Consider the following 21157-nt stretch of genomic DNA (forward strand, 5'->3'; position numbering starts at 1 on the left):
GGAGGGTATGACAAGTCTCCACCAATCACAGCACAGTATTCCTGTCGCCATGGTTTCCAGCACAACGAGGTGTTTTGAATGACGAAGATGTTCCAACAGCGAGATGTGAACACTAATCCAGGAAATGATCAAGAACCTTTTACAATTTACAATAAAATAATTTTCTCATTTCCAATTAAATGAACTTATTTAAATATTTGCCTTTTAATAATTTATTTTTATTCTTTCGTTGCCGGATATGTTTGTAACATTGGGAGAACGATCCAAACAACACATGTTCAGCAAGATGAGGTAAATTATGGATTTTCTGATTTCACGGACGTGGACGAGGATGAAAATATGATATTAAACAATTTGAATAACACAAACTCCACGTCGCCATGGTGACAGCGCGTCCGTTTGGAACCCACGAAACAAGGACATTGTGACGTCATTTCGTGAGGACGGTTTGACGGTTCGTTCACGTTTCACGAGCCCTCGAAGAGTTGGGAAAATGTCTCAGTTTGTGAAGAAGATTAGAACAGTTTTCTGTTGTTGCTTTAATTCAGAAAGGTAAGTGAAAACTCTCCTCATGTTTGGGGATTGTGGTTAATCGATTATTCATTGTTTGTGATCAACAGGTGAATGAATCTCGAATCAGAAACGAAACATTTTCCTCCACCTCGTCAGACATTTTGTTTTTTAATATCAAGTCAGCAAATGAGCAAAAACAAAGAAAACACAAAAGATGATGAAAGTCAATAAATTGAAATTGTTGCAGGAAAATAGAATGTAGTTTTATTAAATATTCGATATCCTTGATTGTTGTCCAGGTAAAAACATGGAAATTTGTGATGTTAATGGGGCAGGAAGGGGTGATGTTAATGAGGCAGGTAGGTGTGGTGTTAATGGGGCAGGTAGGTGTGGTGTTAATGGGGCAGGTAGGTGTGGTGTTAATGGGGCAGGTAGGTGTGGTGTTAATGGGGCAGGTAGGTGTGGTGTTAATGGGGCAGGTAGGTGTGGTGTTAATGGCGCAGGGAGGTGTGATGTTAATGGGGCAGGAAGGTGTGGTGTTAATGGGGCAGGAAGGTGTGGTGTTAATGGGGAAGGTAGGTGTGATGTTAATGGGGCAGGTAGGTGTGATGTTAATGGGGCAGGAAGGTGTGGTGTTAATGGGGCAGGAAGGGGTGATGTTAATGGGGTAGGTAGCTGTGATGTTAATGGGGCAGGTAGGTGTGATGTTAATGGGGCAGGAAGGTGTGGTGTTAATGGGGCAGGAAGGGGTGATGTTAATGGGGCAGGTAGGTGTGATGTTAATGGGGCAGGAAGGTGTGATGTTAATGGGGCAGGAACGGGTGATGTTAATGGGGCAGGTAGGTGTGATGTTAATGGGACAGGAAGGTGTGATGTTAATGGAGCAGGAAGGGGTGATGTTAATGGGGCAGGTAGGTGTGATGTTAATGGGGCAGGTAGGTGTGATGTTAATGGGGCAGGTAGGTGTGATGTTAATGGGGCAGGTAGGCGTGATGTTAATGGGGCAGGTAGGTGTGATGTTAATGGGGCAGGTAGGTGTGATGTTAATGGGGCAGGTAGGTGTGATATTAATGGGGCAGGAAGGTGTGGTGTTAATGGGGAAAGGTAGGTGCGATGTTAATGGGGCAGGTAGGTGTGATGTTAATGGGGCAGGTAGGTGTGATGTTAATGGGGCAGGTGGGGGTGATGTTAATGGGACAGGTGGGGGTGATGTTAATGGGACAGGTGGGGGTGATGTTAATGGGACAGGTAGGTGTGATGTTAATGGGGCAGGAAGGTGTGGTGTTAATGGGGCAGGTTGGTGTGATGTTAATGGGGCAGGTGGGGGTGATGTTAATGGGGCAGGTGGGGGTGATGTTAATGGGGCAGGAAGGTGTGATGTTAATGGGGCAGGAAGGTGTGTTAATGGGGCAGGAAGGTGTGGTGTTAATGGGGGAGGTAGGGGTGATGTTAATGGGGCAGGTAGCGGTGATGTTAATGGGGCAAGGTAGGTGCGATGTTAATGGGGCAGGAAGGTGTGGTGTTAATGGGGCAGGTAGGTGTGATGTTAATGGGGCAGGAACGGGTGATGTTAATGGGGCAGGTAGGTGTGATGTTAATGGGACAGGAAGGTGTGATGTTAATGGAGCAGGAAGGGGTGATGTTAATGGGGCAGGTAGGTGTGATGTTAATGGGGCAGGTAGGTGTGATGTTAATGGGGCAGGAAGGTGTGGTGTTAATGGGGCAGGAAGGGGTGATGTTAATGGAGCAGGTAGGTGTGATGTTAATGGGGCAGGTAGGTGAGATGTTAATGGGGCAGGAAGGTGCGGTGTTAATGGGGCAGGAAGGTGCGGTGTTAATGGGGCAGGTGGGGGTGATGTTAATGGGGCAAGGTAGGTGCGATGTTCATGGGGCAGGTAGGTGTGATGTTAATGGGGCAGGTAGGCGTGATGTTAATGGGGCAGGTAGGTGTGATGTTAATGGGGCAGGTAGGTGTGATGTTAATGGGGCAGGTAGGTGTGATGTTAATGGGGCAGGTAGGTGTGATATTAATGGGGCAGGAAGGTGTGGTGTTAATGGGGAAAGGTAGGTGCGATGTTAATGGGGCAGGTAGGTGTGATGTTAATGGGGCAGGTAGGTGTGATGTTAATGGGGCAGGTGGGGGTGATGTTAATGGGACAGGTGGGGGTGATGTTAATGGGACAGGTAGGTGTGATGTTAATGGGGCAGCAAGGTGTGGTGTTAATGGGGGAGGTTGGTGTGATGTTAATGGGGCAGGTGGGGGTGATGTTAAGGGGGGAGGTGGGGGTGATGTTAATGGGGCAGGAAGGTGTGATGTTAATGGGGCAGGAAGGTGTGGTGTTATTGGGGGAGGTAGGGGTGATGTTAATGGGGCAGGTAGGGGTGATGTTAATGGGGCAAGGTAGGTGCGATGTTAATGGGGGAGGAAGGTGTGGTGTTAAGGGGGCAGGTAGGTGTGATGTTAATGGGGCAGGAAGGTGTGGTGTTAATGGGGCAGGTAGGTGTGGTGTTAATGGGGCAGGAAGGTGTGGTGTTAATGGGGCAGGTGGGGGTGATGTTCATGGGGCAGGAAGGTGTGGTGTTAATGGGGTAGGTCGGTGTGATGTTAATGGGGCAGGTAGGTGTGATGTTAATGGGGTAGGTCGGTGTGATGTTAATGGGGCAGGTAGGTGTGATGTTAATGGGGCAGGAAGGAGTGATGTTAATGGGGCAGGTAGGTGTGATGTTAATGGGGCAGGTAGGTGTGATGTTAATGGGACAGGTAGGTGTGATGTTAATGGGGCAGGTACTACGGTTTGTGAAAGACAACGACGACTACCACCACTCCCACTGCAACTAAGACAACCTATTTCTACAGTTTATTGTCTGTTTGGCCCAGGAAAGATTTTGGCCGAAGTCTTTCACGAACCGGCTGGCAAGATCCAATGTCGGTGATTTCGGTGATCACTCATCAACCTGAACAAATTACAAATCTGAATGGAAACTTCTTCTTCATGGAAGAAACCATGGGATCTTTAACGTGCTCCAACAATTGTTGACAGACGGGACGCCTAATTTAATGTTCATCGGAGGGACGGACAAACACATCGATGCCTTGCCTGCCTCCGAAACACGAGGATGGCATTTTCTGAATGGTTTGAGATTTGAGGCCAGGCGAGACGGCTCAGAGACGAGTGTGCATACCTTGAGTCCATCCTGCGAGCCTCAAAATAAATAGATTGCAGTCATCAATTGTTAAGGATAGAAAAAGGAAAAGAGAATTTGTTCCATTGCTGCACAATTTGCGAATATCTAGGGATACCGTTGTTTTTGATGATAAGATGTTTGTGCAAGAGTACAAAGAGGAAAACCTCCTTCGTCGTCAACCTCATTGAACTCATCGAAATTGAAAAGAAGTGTAAATTGAACTCATCGAATATGTTGTAATTCCTCCTCTTGCGATTTCATTCCTTGCAGCTCCAGTGTTGTTGAAAAACCACCAGAACCACCACAGAGTGCGAAAAGAAAGAAGAGTTTTTGGCGTCGAAGAAAGCCAAACACCCATGAGAAGAGTGAACGGCATCAGGATGGACTTAAACCTGACGAATGTCTGACATCATCAGCTGAGGCACAGGCTCCTGCAATGCTGAAAAACAAACGAGAAAAGACAACACCAGCTGCAGATAATAGCAGAACAAAGCCTTCTTCCATATCTGCAGACAAACAAGGAAAGACCTCAATGCCTGCAGTTAAAAGCAGCAAAGAGTCTCTTTCCATATCTGCAGACAAAGAAGCAAAGGCTTTGGCATCTGCAGTTACAAACAGCACAAAGCCTCCTTCCCCATCTGCAGCGAAACCAGCAGGGAAGTTTTTGTCTGCTTTCAAAAGCAGCAAAAAGCATCATTCTCCATTGTCAGACAAACAAGCAAAGGCCTCAACATCTGCAGTTAAGAGCATCAAACAGCGCCCCTCCCCATCTGCAGACAAACCAGCAAAGGCCTCAATGTCCACAGTTAAAAGCAGCAAAAAGCCTCCTTCCCCATCTGCAGACAAACCAGCAAAGTCCTCAACGTCCACAGTTAAAAGCAGCAAAGAGCCTCCTTCCCCATCCGCAGTCAAACCAGCAAAGGTCTCAACGTCCACAGTTAAAAGCAGCAAAAATCCTCCTTCCCCATCCGCACACAAAAGAGCAAAGGCCTCAACGTCTGCAGTAAAAAGCAGCCAAAAGCCTCTTTCCACATCTGCAGACAAACGAGGAAAGACCTCAATGTCTGCAGTGAAGAGCAGCAAAGAGTCCCCTTCCCCATCCACAGGCAAACCAGCAAGTGAGGTGTCGTCTGCAGTGAAAGGCAATGCAGTGCCTCATTCCCAATTGGCTGGCAATTTTACAAAGACATCCTTGTCTGCAATCAAAATGAACACGACGGCTCATTGCCCAGGTGCAGTCAAACCACCGAATACTGCACTCAGCCCATCTTCCATCAGAGGTGAGACCAAACACAATCTACATTTTCCTTTGTACGAGTGTCTGTATCTTTGTAAAACTGAACTCTCCTGAAACAAAAACTTTCTGTTCCAGAAATGAATCGTTTTGACTGCAAATCTCCACCAGCTGCCGGAGATTGTCCCGAGGATAAAAAGGTACAGAAATAAAGAAACAAATGAAGGTCATCGACCGACCTGCACGTTTCTTTCCTCCTTCTTTATTCCGACATTTATTTCTCTTCAATGTGTCCATCCTCACCTTTTCAGACATTTTGTTCATCCCCAAAATAGGACATATCATCCAATCTCTGTTAACATCAAATGGTTTACCCTCATGATTGTCCTGTGGAGTGCACCATGTGATCGAGTTGCCAAAGCAACTCACACACAGACAGGAGATTAATCAGGTTGAGTGAACCGTCTATGAGGAACCCAAAGCATTGAAAGGGTGAGACACAGGTACAAGGGAGACAGGTATTAACTGAGATCTTGGCTGCAGATGAACAGATGAAGGAAGGAAACAGGAAAACAAGTGAAGGAAGCACATTGTCTGTCAATGGATTGTTTCACTCAATGTCGGTTCAACGATCCATTAATTGTTTTCCTCTTCCCAAACCTAACATTAGATCAAACCTATGGAGACCGATACCCAAGATGGATTCATTGGCCTCGTGAACCTTGGCCTGACTTGCTTTATGAATTGCGTCCTGCAGTGTTTGGCAAACACTCCTGGTCTACTGGAGTACTTCCACGGTTCGTAACCTGGTCCGATAACGGCTTGTTGTGAAGTTCGTTCTCACAGTTGTATGATTTTCGTGGTTTTTAGATCTACATTGCTGCAAAAGTTAGTTAATTCAAAAGCATAAAATTTAGCTCTGCATCAAAGCTACCACATAGTCACAGGATATTTGATGTCCCCAAATTATTTGGAATTTCCAAATGATTACGTCACAAAATCTCTGCCCTGAATACTCACCAGCCTTCCTCCAAGAATCGAAGATGCTGCTGAAGCAGTGGAGACACCACCAAAGGATATACAAGGTGATTTTACATCACCGTTTGATGTTATTCGGGACAGGGATTCGGAGTTTTCCAGGGTCTCAGCACACCATTGCCACCCCATTTTGAAAGGCACAACGGGATCATTGAAGTGCTGGACCAGTGAATGCTTCGCAAATGTCAGTTGCCTCAATGTACCTTCAAAAATAATTACATACTCGAAAACACATCATTCCGTCTGTAGCCCACCAGATGAACAGATTCCAGTCAGATCCCATCTTGACTGAGATCAAACTCAGACCTTACAGCTCATATGCTCATCTGCAAGTACGCTACCTTCGAGCTAAATTTTTAGTCCTTCAAACTCGAAAACCAATGAACACACCCATCTTACATACTCAGGGAGTATAAATTGAGAGATTATTACTTAAATAGTTTCTGAGGAAGTTATAAAATTGAGGATGTGGAGTCACAATATAGAGTTAAATGTAAGAATAACTTATGGTCATGGTCTGGGAATTAAATAACGATAAATTTACACTTTGGATTACTTCGCTTCGAGAAAGAGGTTTAAGGGTGTCAAGTGGTAGTTTTGATCCAGTGCATTGGTGAGTTGCCCAAGTGAGTCGAACACGAGCAGGCGGCATATTTAGAGACCCAAAGACCTCCAGTCACCACAATATCAATTTGAAATTTTATTTCACTGCTTTTCCCCTCATACTCATCAAACTCTCAATGTGTTTGACAGGAAAGACATTCTTGAAGGAATTAAACCCTCATAACCCATCTGGGTCCGGTGGAGAGATGACCTTTGCCTTTGCCCAGATTATGTTTGCTCTTTGGAGCAAAAAACAGATCTGCATTGGAATGAGGAGCCTCACAGTGTACTCTTATAAAGACCATCTCGCAATCAAGCCGGAAAATCTGAAGGTAAGCAAACGTTGAGAGAAAGCCGGAGCATTCTTTCATGGTTCATTCGTTAAACAGGTGCAGGTTTCATGGGACAACATTCCAAGCTTCGTGAATGGGATTTTATAATTATTTATATTGGGTTAAATATGGTCAAGATTCACTCTTGTTTTTACGATTACACATTCAAAGTATGAATGGAAGTTCCATTTTACATGTTCGTCATCACCTGTGATATACAGCAGGTAATATAAGGGAAGGTTCTCACATCACACCAAAGAAAGAAAGTTGTTTTGCTGTGAGACGACTTCGTCATCTTCTTTTTTATTAAACAGCAAATGGCTGCAGGAAGTATCATTTGCTGTGAGTGCAGCTGTGCCTTCTGAAGGTGAGATGGAGAAGGAATTTGTGATTCGTTCAGGATGCTGGCGATAACTTGCCTACTTTTCAGGAAGGGCACTGTTGGATATTTAAGCTCCACTAACGAATGATGGCAAATGGGAACGAGACGACTATTGACCACTTTTAACGATAATTCACCAAACAGCAAAAAAAAGAAGACAAATTATAAGGACACTCTTCGACATCACAACGTTGCCAGATTTGAGTGCTCCGTCCACATTATTACATCATAACACATACTTGTCCCAAATTTTATTTAAATCCTTGAACCCAGATTCAAAATATAAAATAATTCTGTCTGCCAAATCATGCATCCAATCAGGTTGAAATGACAAACATTTTTCTCAGGGAAGAATATTTCTGAAGGCTTTTATATAACAAAATATGTCCGCTGAACCACATGACCAATGCCATCAGATGTATCATGGAAACATTCTGCATGAGGATTCACACTTATGGTGAAAATTTCGGGTCAATCGGATAAGTGGTTGAAGAGAAAACAGAGAGAATTAGCATGGACGTCCGGACGGACGGAGAACCCGATAAACATCATGCCTCGATCGAACGACTTCGTCAGTGGAGGCAGAAAAAATAATCTGATTGTACAATCTACATCAGTCATGGTCGTCATGTGTTTGCAGTTCAATTCCTTTTAAATTTCTTGTCAGATATTGAATTCCATTGTATCATCTGCTGGACTTGTGAAAACTGACTTTTCACCCTTTCTCTTCATCGATCTACCTCCACCTTGCCAGAAGTTGGTGGATAAGTATTTTCGCCAGTTTACAGCCTTTCAGCAGCAAGATGCTCAGGAGTTTTTGGACTGTCTTCTCAACTGCCTTCACGAAGAGCTGAACTGTGTGTGTGATGACATCTCCATCGACCTTCCAGGCGCTGATGGTCATCCCAACAGAGTGAGTTCAATCACATCAAGACCTCCACAGATAGATTTTTGTTCCTTTACCGGTTTTGAACATTGAGAACAAAAACTAATAACACCAAAAAATTTTGAAAAAAATTTTCAAACCCAAAATTGCCAAAAAATTTTCAAACCCAAAAGTGAAAGTATTCGATAATTTTCAAATGACATTCAGTTCAACATATGACAAACACAAAAATAGCCATTTTTTTTCATATACCTCCTCACACCCCACAAACCCCTTTTATTAACCTTATCTTTGGTGAACCACCTTTTCTTCCTCTTTCCCTGACATTTTCATGTCCAAAATTGAGACAGTCCCTGACAGCTATAATTTAATTAGTCCTAGAATTCCAAACATCCATTGGGACCACAAGGTGCAGAGCATTGGTGCTGTCTCAGCAATCTCCGAGGCTATTGGACGCAATCCTGAATGGGTCGCCACTCCGACACAGTACACCAGCATGTTGGCACTCATTTTGCTCATCTCAGAAGGATGAAAGGCAGATTCAACCCCACCTGGTATTTATTGAATAGCTGAATTGGATTTGAACTCAGCATCCTCAGATCCCAAGTCCCCACCCTAACCATTAAGCCAACACCAAACAATAATTTGTTTTTATATTTGTCTTCAAACATCACACACTTTATCTGCACATTGAAGAGGACATCTCAAACACTAATGCATGTGTTTAGTTGTTCCATCAGGATATCGTGGAGGAGAGCTGGTTAATTCACAAGCAGAAAGAGAACTCCATCATTGATGACATATTCCAGGGCCAGTTGGTATCGAAGATTACCTGCACAGAATGTGGGAAGGTATGCGAGAAACTCCTTTGTCTTTGTCCATTTCTGCTGTTATATTTTCACAACTTCAAGAATAATGATTATATTTCTCTGGACGAAGTTAATTTTAATATTCATACCAAATTACAAATGAGAAAAGGACGTGACTCATCGGAACTGAAAGTACGAAGAGAGAAGAGGTGAATCGAAAGTAAAAGAGTGCAGAGAAGTATTTGAGCGAGACACCATGATATCGAAAAGTCACAATGTGGAAGCCTTGGAAGGCATAATGTGATTAGGTCGGCCATTGGTGGAGAAAACCAGGGACAAAGAAGTGGAGCTCAGCAAAGAGTTTGAATGTTGCACATATGTTACTGAAATACAGAATACAATGGATGTTACTGAAATACAGAATCGAAGAAGTAATCGATACTCCTCGCACCATCAGGTGCATAAGGCTGCTGAGATAATTTCATTGGCTGGGTGCACAACCCTGGATGTGTTTACCACTTTGACGCAGGACACTCCATTGGCTCCCTTTTCTGTGCAAGTTGGTACTCATGTTGCCGACCTCAAAAGAATGACCGGCTGAGTCAACCCGTCAAGTGTTATTCGTCCCCGTTGGACTTAGTCTGAAATGGTGGCTTCTGGATTTGGGTCAATTTTCATGTCCCTGCATGTGTGTGTCCGCAACCATATCTCGGACATGTATCTCACGATTTTATTCGTACTTGGCAGAAAGACAACACATAATGTTTTGCAGAAGCACATGATTTTGTAATGTGATGCGATCAAAGATGGAAAGACTGGCGGCCATTTTAGTTGTTAAAACCCGATGTTGAACACTTCCTCAACCATTTCTCGGACATGCATTTACCGATGTTGTTCAAACCTGGCAAGCAGCAAACGAATGACGGCTTGTACATGCACATCATTTTTTTTGAGATAATATTCAAGATGGCCGACTGGCGTTTGTTCCTTAAATGTGTCACCAACCATTTCTCAGACATGCATGGTTCAATTTTTTAAACTTGGCACAAGCAGAGCACATGATGGCATACACACGCACCTCATTTTATTTTGTGATGTGGTCAAAGATGGCCGACTGATGGACTGGTGGCCATTCTAGTTGAAAAAAACAACCTGGTATCAAACACATCCTCAACCATTTCTCCAACATGCATTTACCGATCTTTTTCAAACTTGGCAAGCAGATAACGAATGGTGGCTTTCATTTGCATGTCAATATTTTTTCCGAGATCACATCCAAGATGACCGACTGGTGACCATTTTAGTTGTAAATAAATATTGGCTAGCCATTTAATTCCACACAGTGAAATTACTGAAACAACAGGGGTTATCACATGATTTTTGTCATGACAAAATATCTTGTCATGGCTTGAACTCAGGACCTTAAAGTCTTAAGCCAAAGCCAACCAACTTAACTTCTTAGCCACCACCAAGCTTGCAGAATAAATTTCCTTTCACCAATTCCCAAACTGTATTTAAGTATGAGCCCTCACTGTGATTTCACCTTTCATCAAGTTTTTGAGAAAAGCTGACATCGGTGCAGGTGGTCGTCCAGGAGATGACAACGACATGGATTATGATTGAGCTGAAAAGCTCGAGCCTGAACATCTTCCTGTGGTTTACCATGGAAATAGGTGTGTTCAGTTGACGAGTCTTCCAGAGTAAAAGGTTGAAAGTGTGAGATTTGAACGGATTGAAAGAGATATTCTGAGGGTGAGACCAGCATCTGACCCTTTCAAGATCAGACGAAAGGAGGAGGAGGAGGAGGTTGAGAAGATTGGGACGATACTCTGTGCAGAGCGTTGGTGCTGCTTCAGCAGTCTCCTTGGCTATTGGGCACAATACTGGATGGTCACCACTCCGACACTATACCAGCATGCTGGCACTCATTTTGCTGACCTTGGAAGGATGACAGGTTGAGTTAACCCCGCCTTGTATTAATTCAACAGCCGAGTGGGATTTGAACTCAGGATCCTCGGATCCAAAGCCTGCCACACTCACCATGAAGCCAACACCAGGCAGAGAAGAAAGGGAAGTTACTACTATCATCCCGTTGGTGTTGTTGGAATTGCACAGCAGAATTTAGAGTCACAGTCAGAAAGAGGAAAACAGGGTTTTTACCAGAAAATCAGAGAGGTCATTTATATATTAGAGGAACAGGACTGGGCCCAAAATTCTGTTTTGGTGCAGTCCATCCACTGGATGATAAAAGGAAGTGTTCGGTTCAAAGTTGTGTGCTGATGGTGTGAGTGAAAAAATTTAGAAAGCCAGGAACGTTGGCCTTGTATTCAACAAGAAAAGGTGTGGCAAGCTTATCATGACATTCTGAGTGTCAAACTTCTGTGATATGTCCAGACACAGGTTTGTTTGAACTCTTGCTTGAGTCAGGGAAACAATGTCCAACGTTTTGAGAAACAGCAGTAAATCCAACGTCAAGTGGTCAGGATGAAATTCAAACTGATGATCACAGACAACGCTGCTTGAAAATAGAAAGGACATTACTCACCAGGAGTGGGAGTACTCATCATGAGAGACAGACTTAACAGGATACCACTTGAGCTGTCAAAAAGGAGACAGGTTGGACAGTTTGACCTTCAGGTTTCCCAGCTGATATATTCTGGCTTGCCAAAGATTGGACACATTCTTGTTGTGAGCCTTGCAAAATGACCTCAAGTTGTCCTCTTCCAAGTTTGGTTTTTGAAGATAAAATTAAATAACAACAAGGTCGAATGTGTCCAAGAGACGCGTCAGAAAGGTTTTGTCTTCACCAGAAGAACAAGAACAAGAAGAAGAAGAAGAAGAAGAAGAAGAAGAAGAAGAAGAAGAAGAAGAAGAAGAAGAAGAAGAAGAAGAAGAAGAAGAAGAAGAACGCGGAGCTCTCTTGGAGCCAGCGTTCGCAACGCGACGCAGCTAAAAATTTAAAAATAAAAATACAATTTTATTAAAATAAAAATAATTCCCCATTTTTTGCTCACCTGGAACGGAGTTCCAGGGAGCTTATGGGATGGCGCATCATCCGTCCATCCATCAACACTTACAACTTCTCTGAAACTACACAGATGATTTTGATGAAACTTCACCACAAACTTCATCACCTGATATGAACCCAAAATTTGTTCACATCATTAAAAAAATAACTCGCATCCGTTGAAGACAGAGTCTTCGATATCCCCCGCCATAGTAAATGAGGACAAGTAGCAAAAGGCACCAGTTCAATTTATTCTTGATGTGTGCACCAAATTTCATCAAGAAATAGTTAATAGTTTTGCAACTCTGCTCTGGAAACAAAGGTTAACCTCAATTATTTCTTAATACCCCTTGTTTCCATGGAAAGTGACAAATTTTTTTGAGGGAAATCTCTAAATATCAAAAGGCACCAGTTCACCACTTGCTTGATATGTGTACTAAATTTCGTAAATATATCTTGAGGGGATTTGTCGTTAAGCTCCGGAAACGAAATGTGACGGACGGACGGACGGACGTATGGAACCCATTTCTGTATCGCCCACCAACTTCGATGGTTGGCGGGGGATAATAACAAAAAAAATCAGGCCAGAAGGTGGTCTACGGGGGGTTATACCCCAAAATAGGTATTTGCTTTCTTCTCAGAAACTCGACATGCAATGCCGATGAAACTAGACAACAACCTTCATCACCCGTGATGTACCAAAGATTGTTCATGGCATAAAAAAAAACATTTTGGGTCTGAGGGGGTCCACGGAAAGACCTGAGGGTTGGGTTAGGGGTGGGGATTGCTCCCTAAAATAGATATTTGAAACCACTTTGTTTTTTTCATTTTGCAAATTCCATCCCATGTTGACTTCCTCCTCATTATCATTATCCAACCAGGTGAGTACCCAGGGGTATTGCCCATATTATTTTTAATTTAAGCACCCTTGGAATATCCCTGATTGTGCCAAATTGCCCCCAACCCCCCTCCCCCCATCTCACACTCCTTCTCTCATTCCCCCAATTAAATTACCTTGTTTTGATGGATATATTTGATGTGGTGTTGATGTGTTGCAGGCATGATGGGCCGAATGGTCTCTTCCTGCCACAGTTTCCTTATTATTCCTTGATGTGGGAGATGGGATTTGAACCAGGGTTTCATACCCCATGAACCAAGTGTTTACGTTGTGACATCAAAAGGGCAACCCCTCCTTTTTCGGTCATCTCTTCAAGCATGACATAATAATATGGGTGTAGATGTCCTTCGATCCGTCCGTCCGTTGCGAAAATGACGATTTTCAAATTCTATCTCCCGTCATTTCTCATGCGATCTTGAATTTGATTGTGGCATTTGAATCTATGGGACAATATCTAAATTTTGATCGGGCCGGATTTTCGATATTCGTCACGTGATGTCACGTGACTTCAAAGTTGGCAAAAAATGCGAAAATGACGATTTTCATGCGAAAATGACGATTTGTTGAGGAAATGAGAAAATGAGGAAAATGATGAAAAAAACTTCAAATTTGCAAAAACTGCCCTACCTTCAGGAGGCTATATATTTTCTCGCAGAGACGACCGTCACTCCCGCACGGGGGTAATTTTTCTTTCTCTTTTCACCCCTGTTGTCTTCTCCTCAATCATCTTTCTCGAAGCCTTTGTTGCATCAGTGATCTCATTTTGTGAATGCGATATATTTCAGGTGTCGATCAACTGTGAACCCTTCAAGTACCTGCAATTGGCATTGCCATTAGACCCCAACACCAGCACGACCCTATCGGAATGTCTTTTCAAATTCACCGCACCAGAGAAGCTCGATGAAGATGCAATGTGGTAAGGCAGAAAAAGAACAGAACTCTCTGGTCAAATGTTTAATGACCACATGATCATCATTCTCTCTCAGTGTTTCAGTTTAACACAGCATCATAACACGTGAAATATCATGTTTCTATTTACCTCTTCCCCTTGTTTGATTTTTTGTGAATTCTTCCTTTTGTGAACCTTCACTCCTTCGACCGACCAGGTTTTGCCCACAGTGCAAGATGAATAGAGTGGCGTTTATGCAAGTCTCGATCAGCCATCCACCCGAAGTGCTGATCATTCAGTTTAAACGGTTCCTGCATGATGGAACGAAACTTGAAAATCATGTGGACTTTCCCATAAGGTGAGCACCTCATCTCCAGGGCTGGCAGGATAGCCTACAGGCACATACACTTGCCTCTGAGTTGTCTTGCCTGGGTTCGAATCTGGACCAAGCTATAAATTGTCATCGTGTTGTTTCACAGGCAGAGCGATTTATCAGTGTGTGTGTCGTCCCTCGGACAGATGTTAAACCGGGTGTCCCGTCCCTGGCATTTGTTGGTGGATGTTAAAAATCCCATGGTGTCCTTAGTGAAGAGTGAGCGAGCTATTTCCAGCAGAAGCGGCGTTCGGGGTGTGCAACGCATGCAATTGTATGGGGTCCCCACGGGTGGGGTCTCACTTTGCCCACAAAACATGTCAACTTGTGAGTGGTAATAAACAGTGCAAAGAGAATGCCGCATCAGTGCATCTCAACGAAAGAAAGCAGTGTCACATCATGAATCGATAAAAAAAATTTCCCTGATGTTTAATGAAATAGGACGATGACAAAATTGGGGGGTAGGGTTCGTAGTAGTCGTAGAGAAGGCAGGTTAAATGGAATAAAAACGACGTTTAATGTTTACAAATGCAACAATAACCACAATAAAATTTGCGTAATTCTTAATGTTATACATATTCTTAAAAACGAAATATTGATCGGGTGGAATTTGCTAGCAACAGGCAGTGTTTGAGAGAGACTTATTGTGCTTCCCCACAGTGTTCACACATGTCTTTTGATGATGCAGCAGTGCCGAGTGAGCGATGTAGGAAGGTTTCAGCTTTAATAGGTGGAATGGAGTCATCCCAGGACTGAAAGTATCCACTTCTGCTTCGGCAAGTCAGTGGTCTTTCTGTCTTCTTCTGTCTCCTCTCCGGTCTCGCCCCCCCCCCCCCCCGCCCTGCTGTGTCTGCGATTTGTCCCCACCATATTTCCACAGGGAGCTCAACGTCTGCCAACAACCCCATTCTGGCATTCAAAACAGCTGGTCACCACCACCTCTTATCTCCCCCCATCCAAAACCACGATCTTTTCTACCCCCGTTAATCCACCCAAAACCCACTTCCTTCAAATTACCTGCTTTCCTTCCTGAAAGTCCCTGTAATGTCCATCTTGTATACCACGTGTTCCCTGCCACATCCCTCTCCCTTCCACAGATCTAATGTCTCTGTTCCCCACTGTTTTGTCCTTCCCTCTCCCGCTCCTCTTGTCTCATGCCCCCCTTGCTGGGCGTTGTGTGTTCACTCCCATTCGAGCCTCGACAAGGTATACAACAACAACAACAAAAAATTAATACATGTTCATATTGTTGAGCAAATCCACACGACAATTTACTGTATGATCACAAAACACCCCCTCATGAGGAAATGGGCACATGAGCATGACAGAATGTTGTGGTTTTTAAAATCAGAGCAGCTGTCCCAAGGATGAAACAAAACGATCACAGCGGTGCTGCAAAGCGAAAAATGGCTCAACTGAAGGGGAAAAGGGAACAAATCACCCAAAATTAACTTTTTACATCACACAATCGACAGAACCAGAAGAAGGGTTCTCGGTCGACCACATGTGCTGGGGTGTGTTCAGTTACCAATCAGGTTGTAGAGCACTTGCGAAGTGGCTTAAGCACTCAAGCAAGCACTCCAATAAAAGGAACGGGAGATAATGAACGGCTGGCGAGGCAAGCTGATTGGTCATGGAACTCTCCCATCGATCGGCTTTTTGGTGAGTTTGTGTTTATGGCTGCCGGTGAGATGAGGGGTTACAGTTGTTATAACCACAAAAAATAAGGAGAAATATATTTGCAGAAGCAGCTTTGGGGGATCCCATTATCCTTTTTATGACTGCGAATTATTGCACTATTGTTGTTATTCTTACTCGTGATATAATTGAGGCTTCTGAAACGGCACTCATAATACCCTCTCCCACCATCAATGGGAACGGCACGACATGGTACACATTCACAAAGATAATTTACATCGCCCAACTCCTGGTGAGGGGGGCACATGAAGTTGTTACAACCTTTCTTTATGACCGGTCGTCCACTTGGCAAGTTTAATTGGTTAAGATTACAGAGGTAACGAGTGAATAAATCAACGTCAGACAGACGGATGCTAAAATGCATATTTTAATGTGATGACAGATTGACAGGGCTCACGGGGACCTCACTGGGTCATTATTGCGTTTTGCATGGGGCCCCCAAAGGACGAACGCTGACCCTCATTGCAGGCACCCCAAACATGTTACAAATTCCTGTTCTCACATACAGGGGGCACGGCATCAGCGACAGTGCTGCACCCCTGCGAGAACTGATAACACACAGAAGCATGCCACATCCGAACCACGAATACCTCATCACCAACACTGTGCAATGAGCTATTGGCTTAATTTTGTAACTACTCTCATCACAATACTGTTTTCATTGAAATTCTCTCAACTTACATCGCCTATAATTTCCTTTTGCATAAATATGCATAAATTCGTGTTTCAGGTTTCAATTTTGATTTAATTGACATACAATAGAAATTAACATTCACCCCATCCACTCCCCTCCTTCCCCCAACCTCCCGAAGTGACCTTGACCTCACAGCAAATTGTCTGGATAGTCAACAGAGCAGCACGGACACGACCTATGATCTATATGCTGTTATCAATCATCATGAGTCCTCTCCCTTCAACCATTATACGAGTATGGCGCAGCTACCAGAAAGAAGCACCACAAAGGGGAACCACACCGGTATGTCAGGAAGGCCAATTGGGTGTATTCATTTGTTTGAGTGTGTCCGTTGTGCTCATTAAATTTGCTACTCTTACTCCGTCCCCCAAACCTCACTTCCCATTTGTTCACTGCTCGATTATTTTGCTGTGAACATAAGCTTTCAAACTATCTTTACTAACTCATTCACTCCACCCTCCAACTCCCAACATCACCTCCTTCCAAATTTTTCCAATTTCTCCATCTTGAGAGTGTGCTTCTGTATCCATCTTGTCCACCCCGTGCATCCTCCCCTACCCCTCATTCCTCCTCACATCCCTCATTTGCCAAAGTCTCCCTCTACTTTGTCCTTCAACCACTGAACACCACTCTATTGCTGAAACGTCGAACTTGCTGAGCCTTAACATGTTTGTGTGTTGCACAGGATGGAGGATGTTTGACGACCACAAAGTGAAGGAGATCAATGAAAATGAAGTTTGCACAAATGAGGCGTATGTGCTGTTCTACCAATACTGCCAAACATCTTCTACCCAGCCATAACACAGCAAGGCAGATACAGGTAAAGGGACCTCTTAGAATATCACTGACACAAAAGTTAAGCTTTTTCTACATTGTCTCAGCCTCATGGTGGATATTGTACAGATATTGCATTTCGTAGATTATCAATCGTAGATAAGAGACAAAACAGCACAGGACGAGGTGTTTGAATCTGGGATCCAAGGCTCGATGAGCCAGATTGAGGTGCTGAACATGAGAATGGCATTTTATGTGAAAATATGTTTTCAAAGAGATTGAAGCAAAACTTTTCTGGGCTCCTTTTTATCTGGTATATACTTCATGAGAGTCATGAAGTTACTCAGAGATGATTCACTATTCTCTCCTTTGCCTTCTTAAGTTAAAATCAGGTCCAAATCTTACACAATCTTCAGCCATTTCTTCAATGGCTTCAAGAACTTTACCCAATTGCTGGTCTCACAAAGACAACCCCAGTAGCCAATGTCCATTTCATAGTGTGGTGCAACATCAAATATTGTTCCCTCACGAGGTCGTGGAGGATTCAATCGTTTATGACGTATTTCTGGACCAGTTTGTATCGAAGATTAATCGCATTGCATGTGGGAAGATCGGTGACACTCCTTTGTCTTTGTCCATTTCTGCTTCTGTGTTTTCTTTCCTTCAGACACTCCTTATTTTTATCCCCAAAAGGTTTATTTTCATGTTTGAAACAAGTCATTTAAGTTGAGGGGGAGCACTCGGTAGAGTGCAAAACCTCCGCCGCCAATACTGCTTGGTCAATCAAGTGAACCTGATATCCTATTCATTCAATTTGACATCAACAGTGTTCACAGAGTTATAGTTTGCAACTTTCCCTTTTACTTTTAACTTTTACATACTCAATTCATTCGTCATCACTAGATTACTTGAGACAGAAATTGATTTTACGTGGGTATATCCACCTGAAGTTCCAAAATCAGCTGAAATTAAAATTTTGGCGTTTTTTTGTTGGAAATCACTTATAACATGAAGAAATGCAAAAAAATTTGAAATTTTGTTGAAAAAAATTTGCAAATTTTTTTTTCTCTAACAATTTTTTTTTGGGTGTGGGTTGAAAATCACTAAAAACATGTAGAAATGCAAAAAAAAGAAATCGAAATTTTGTTGAAAAAAAAAGTTGCAAATAATTTTTTTTTCTCTTACAATTTTTTTTTTTGGGGGGGGGGGTGGGGATTTAGTTGGAAATCACTTAAAACTTGTAGATATGCAAAAAAAAATTCAAATAATTTTTCAAATTGGCCGCCATCGCGGCCATATTGGATTTTGGATCAGTCCAAAATTTAATGGCATGATCCTTGGACCAGACCTAACCCCCCACCAAGTTTCGTCGAAATCCGTCGAGGAGTTTTCCGTATTACTGTTCACAAACAAACAAACAAACAGAAAGGGGTGAAAACAGTAACCTCCATCCATCTTCGATGGCGGAGGTTAATAACAATGAACATACAATCAAATAGGATCTGAAAGAAAGAAGAGGAGATGAACAAGACAATGAAAGTTGGACAAGCTGCAAATTAGAAGACCTGGAAGATCTGATGAGAAAGATATTTGTGTATATCTGTATATATATATATATATATATATATATATATATATATATATATATATATATATATATATATATATATATATATATTGTTGTGGTTACCAGATTCGCAAACCACCATTCAGGTCCCTTAGGTGAGGTATCTCGGTAAGTGCATGTGTAGTTAGGCCCAAACCCGTTGTCTAGTGGGAATACATGTCATTTATACGTGCTGCGACTCTTCAGGATAGCCGTTTTTCTTTTACTATCTTTATTTTGGACCAATCGCCACCATCACAACCACAACATCAACCACCGACCACAACCACCGCTTCACCACAACCGCCACGACCTTTACCGTCACAACTCGCCACCATCGCATCACCGTCATCTCGCGCCACTCATGGGCACCGATGCTGGACTCGTGTAGGGCGCACGTTGAACAGTGTGTACAAAATCACGGATTTTCTGCTTCAAAAACGGATCGAAAACGACACACGCCCACTTTTTGCCGTCCAATCGGTGAGCGAGGGGCGAATTGGCCCCGCCCCCAGGGCGATCGATATATGCAAATTTGTGGATCAAAAAGCCTTCACGCCCACTTTTTCTCGGGCCAATGGGGAGCGAGTTGAAAGGTCAAAGGGAGGGGGTCAAAGGCGAAGTTACGGGGGGATAAAAGGACGGTGTTCGTCAGTCAAAGGAGTCGTAAAAGTCGGAGCGAAAGAGTCAGCAGAACGAGAACGAGGGGTCGGAGAGTCGCAAACAAGAACGGGTCGGAGAGTCAAGAAGAGGAGAGTCGGAAACAGAGAGTCAAGACTTCGCGGGCGGTGGAGCTGCTCGTCGTGTGCGTGGGAGTCGGAACGGAGGGGACGGAGCGGTGGAAAGGCGGCGACACCGGACGAGGGGGTGCTCGCGTCGTGCAGGGAGCTGCACCCCTGGGAGGCCGACAGCGCGACCTGGCCGAGGTGGAGACGCTCGTCGCATATAATAAAGATCCTCTATGCCCCGAGCATCAGCAACCCCCTCCTGTTTCCCCCGCGCTGAGATAGTGCGACCAAGGGGGCCCCGTTCCCACCCCTGCCAGGCACTGTCCACGAGGCCCGCGGGTTGCGGGGCCATCGCCGCTCCGCGTCTCATCACCAGACGGGTAGGCCCAACCCGGTCTCGGCCCCAGGCCTACCTCATTCTTGAGGGTATTTCTTTTCCTTGGTTTTGGGTATGTGTTGTCGGCGCCGTCTGTGAAGTAGAATTGTATAAGTGTTGCCGTGTGCTCGGTAGTCGGAATTAGCTCTGCACTGTGTTTTCACTTTTATGTTTGCTTTTTGTGTAAATGGAATTGTGTTTTCTTTTTTGTGTGCATTTGGTGGAATTGTATTTGTGTGCTTCCCGTGTGCCGCGAATAAATGTGCTTTATTGTTGAACTGTTTCCCGCTTCGCTTCGTCTTTTCCCCCATTGAATCCCCATCTTGCTTCACTTAAAGGGTTGGTAGTGGGCTGAGTACGCCCGATAATTAATCGAACCGTCGAGGTCGACGATAACACCGCTCGGTTATTCTGATAGTACGGAACGGGTCGCTTAAGTGGCCCGTGTCCGAAGTCGACCTGCGGCGAGGTGCGATCGCCCGGTCTACCCTCCGCGTGGGTACTTAGGTAGGTCGAATTTGGCGAGCAACCCTATCCCACGCGGGGGCTGATTGGCTCGATCGCGGTGAGACCGAAAGGTCCACCCGTGACTGGTTCCCGGCGTTAGTCCGAGAGGGTCACGACTGGATTGTCCGTCCGGTGGGCGACGTGCCGCGATTCGAGTTACGTGGCCGTCGCACGCTGGCGGGCGCGAAATCCGCAACACTGGTGTCAGGTCGTGCGATACAAATTCATCGCCCTCCTCGCGGCACTGGTATCGGAGAACAGGAAAACGGGCTCTCCTGTCTCCGGCTAAATTTACGGGAATCGGTCCAGGGGTGAGAGAAGCGACCCCCGATTCCCTCCAAATTACGAGCGAGCAAATTAACCCTTCACGAGAAGCGAGATGGCGTCTCAAGGCGAGCGGGAGCCGGGGGTATTAGAAATGTATATGTGTAATAATGTAGAGTCCATGGCCCAGGATGGAATCCCCGAGCAGGAAATGTTGATTGTGCAGGAACACGGACTCGCCCAACTGAACCCAGGGCCCGAGGTGGGTGCGGCCGCGGCGTATGACACCTCCCCCCCCCTCTCCACCAAAACCCTTCCCCAACCCTTGCCGAAACTGCTCAGCTGAGTGCATCCAACATG

The 21157-nt window shown here is 44.3% G+C and overlaps 2 protein-coding genes across 2 annotated transcripts in view; both read left to right on the forward strand.

Annotated features, from left to right (window-relative positions):
• On the forward strand, positions 1 to 8076 carry LOC147029911 (uncharacterized). The gene is made up of 5 exons (XM_085873415.1): positions 1 to 552; positions 3970 to 4979; positions 5072 to 5133; positions 5604 to 5730; positions 6725 to 8076. Exons 1-5 carry the CDS (start codon positions 494 to 496, stop codon positions 6919 to 6921), a joined length of 1455 nt encoding a protein of 484 aa, XP_085729541.1. The 5' UTR covers positions 1 to 493; the 3' UTR covers positions 6922 to 8076.
• Positions 7083 to 21157, forward strand: part of LOC147029912 (ubiquitin carboxyl-terminal hydrolase 2-like) — a 26543-nt gene continuing 12468 nt past the window's right edge. The window contains exons 1-7 of the mRNA XM_085872146.1: positions 7083 to 7130; positions 7956 to 8201; positions 8915 to 9025; positions 13674 to 13804; positions 13995 to 14135; positions 16661 to 16824; positions 17228 to 17362. Coding sequence (XP_085728272.1) covers positions 7083 to 7130; positions 7956 to 8201; positions 8915 to 9025; positions 13674 to 13804; positions 13995 to 14135; positions 16661 to 16824; positions 17228 to 17343 — 957 coding nt within the window. The 3' untranslated portion in view covers positions 17344 to 17362. The remainder of the gene's footprint in view (positions 7131 to 7955; positions 8202 to 8914; positions 9026 to 13673; positions 13805 to 13994; positions 14136 to 16660; positions 16825 to 17227; positions 17363 to 21157) is intronic.

This window comes from Eptatretus burgeri, chromosome 3, assembly GCF_056783735.1.
Source record: "Eptatretus burgeri isolate ZD-2024b chromosome 3, Ebu_testis_v1, whole genome shotgun sequence".
Lineage (NCBI taxonomy): Eukaryota > Metazoa > Chordata > Myxini > Myxiniformes > Myxinidae > Eptatretus > Eptatretus burgeri.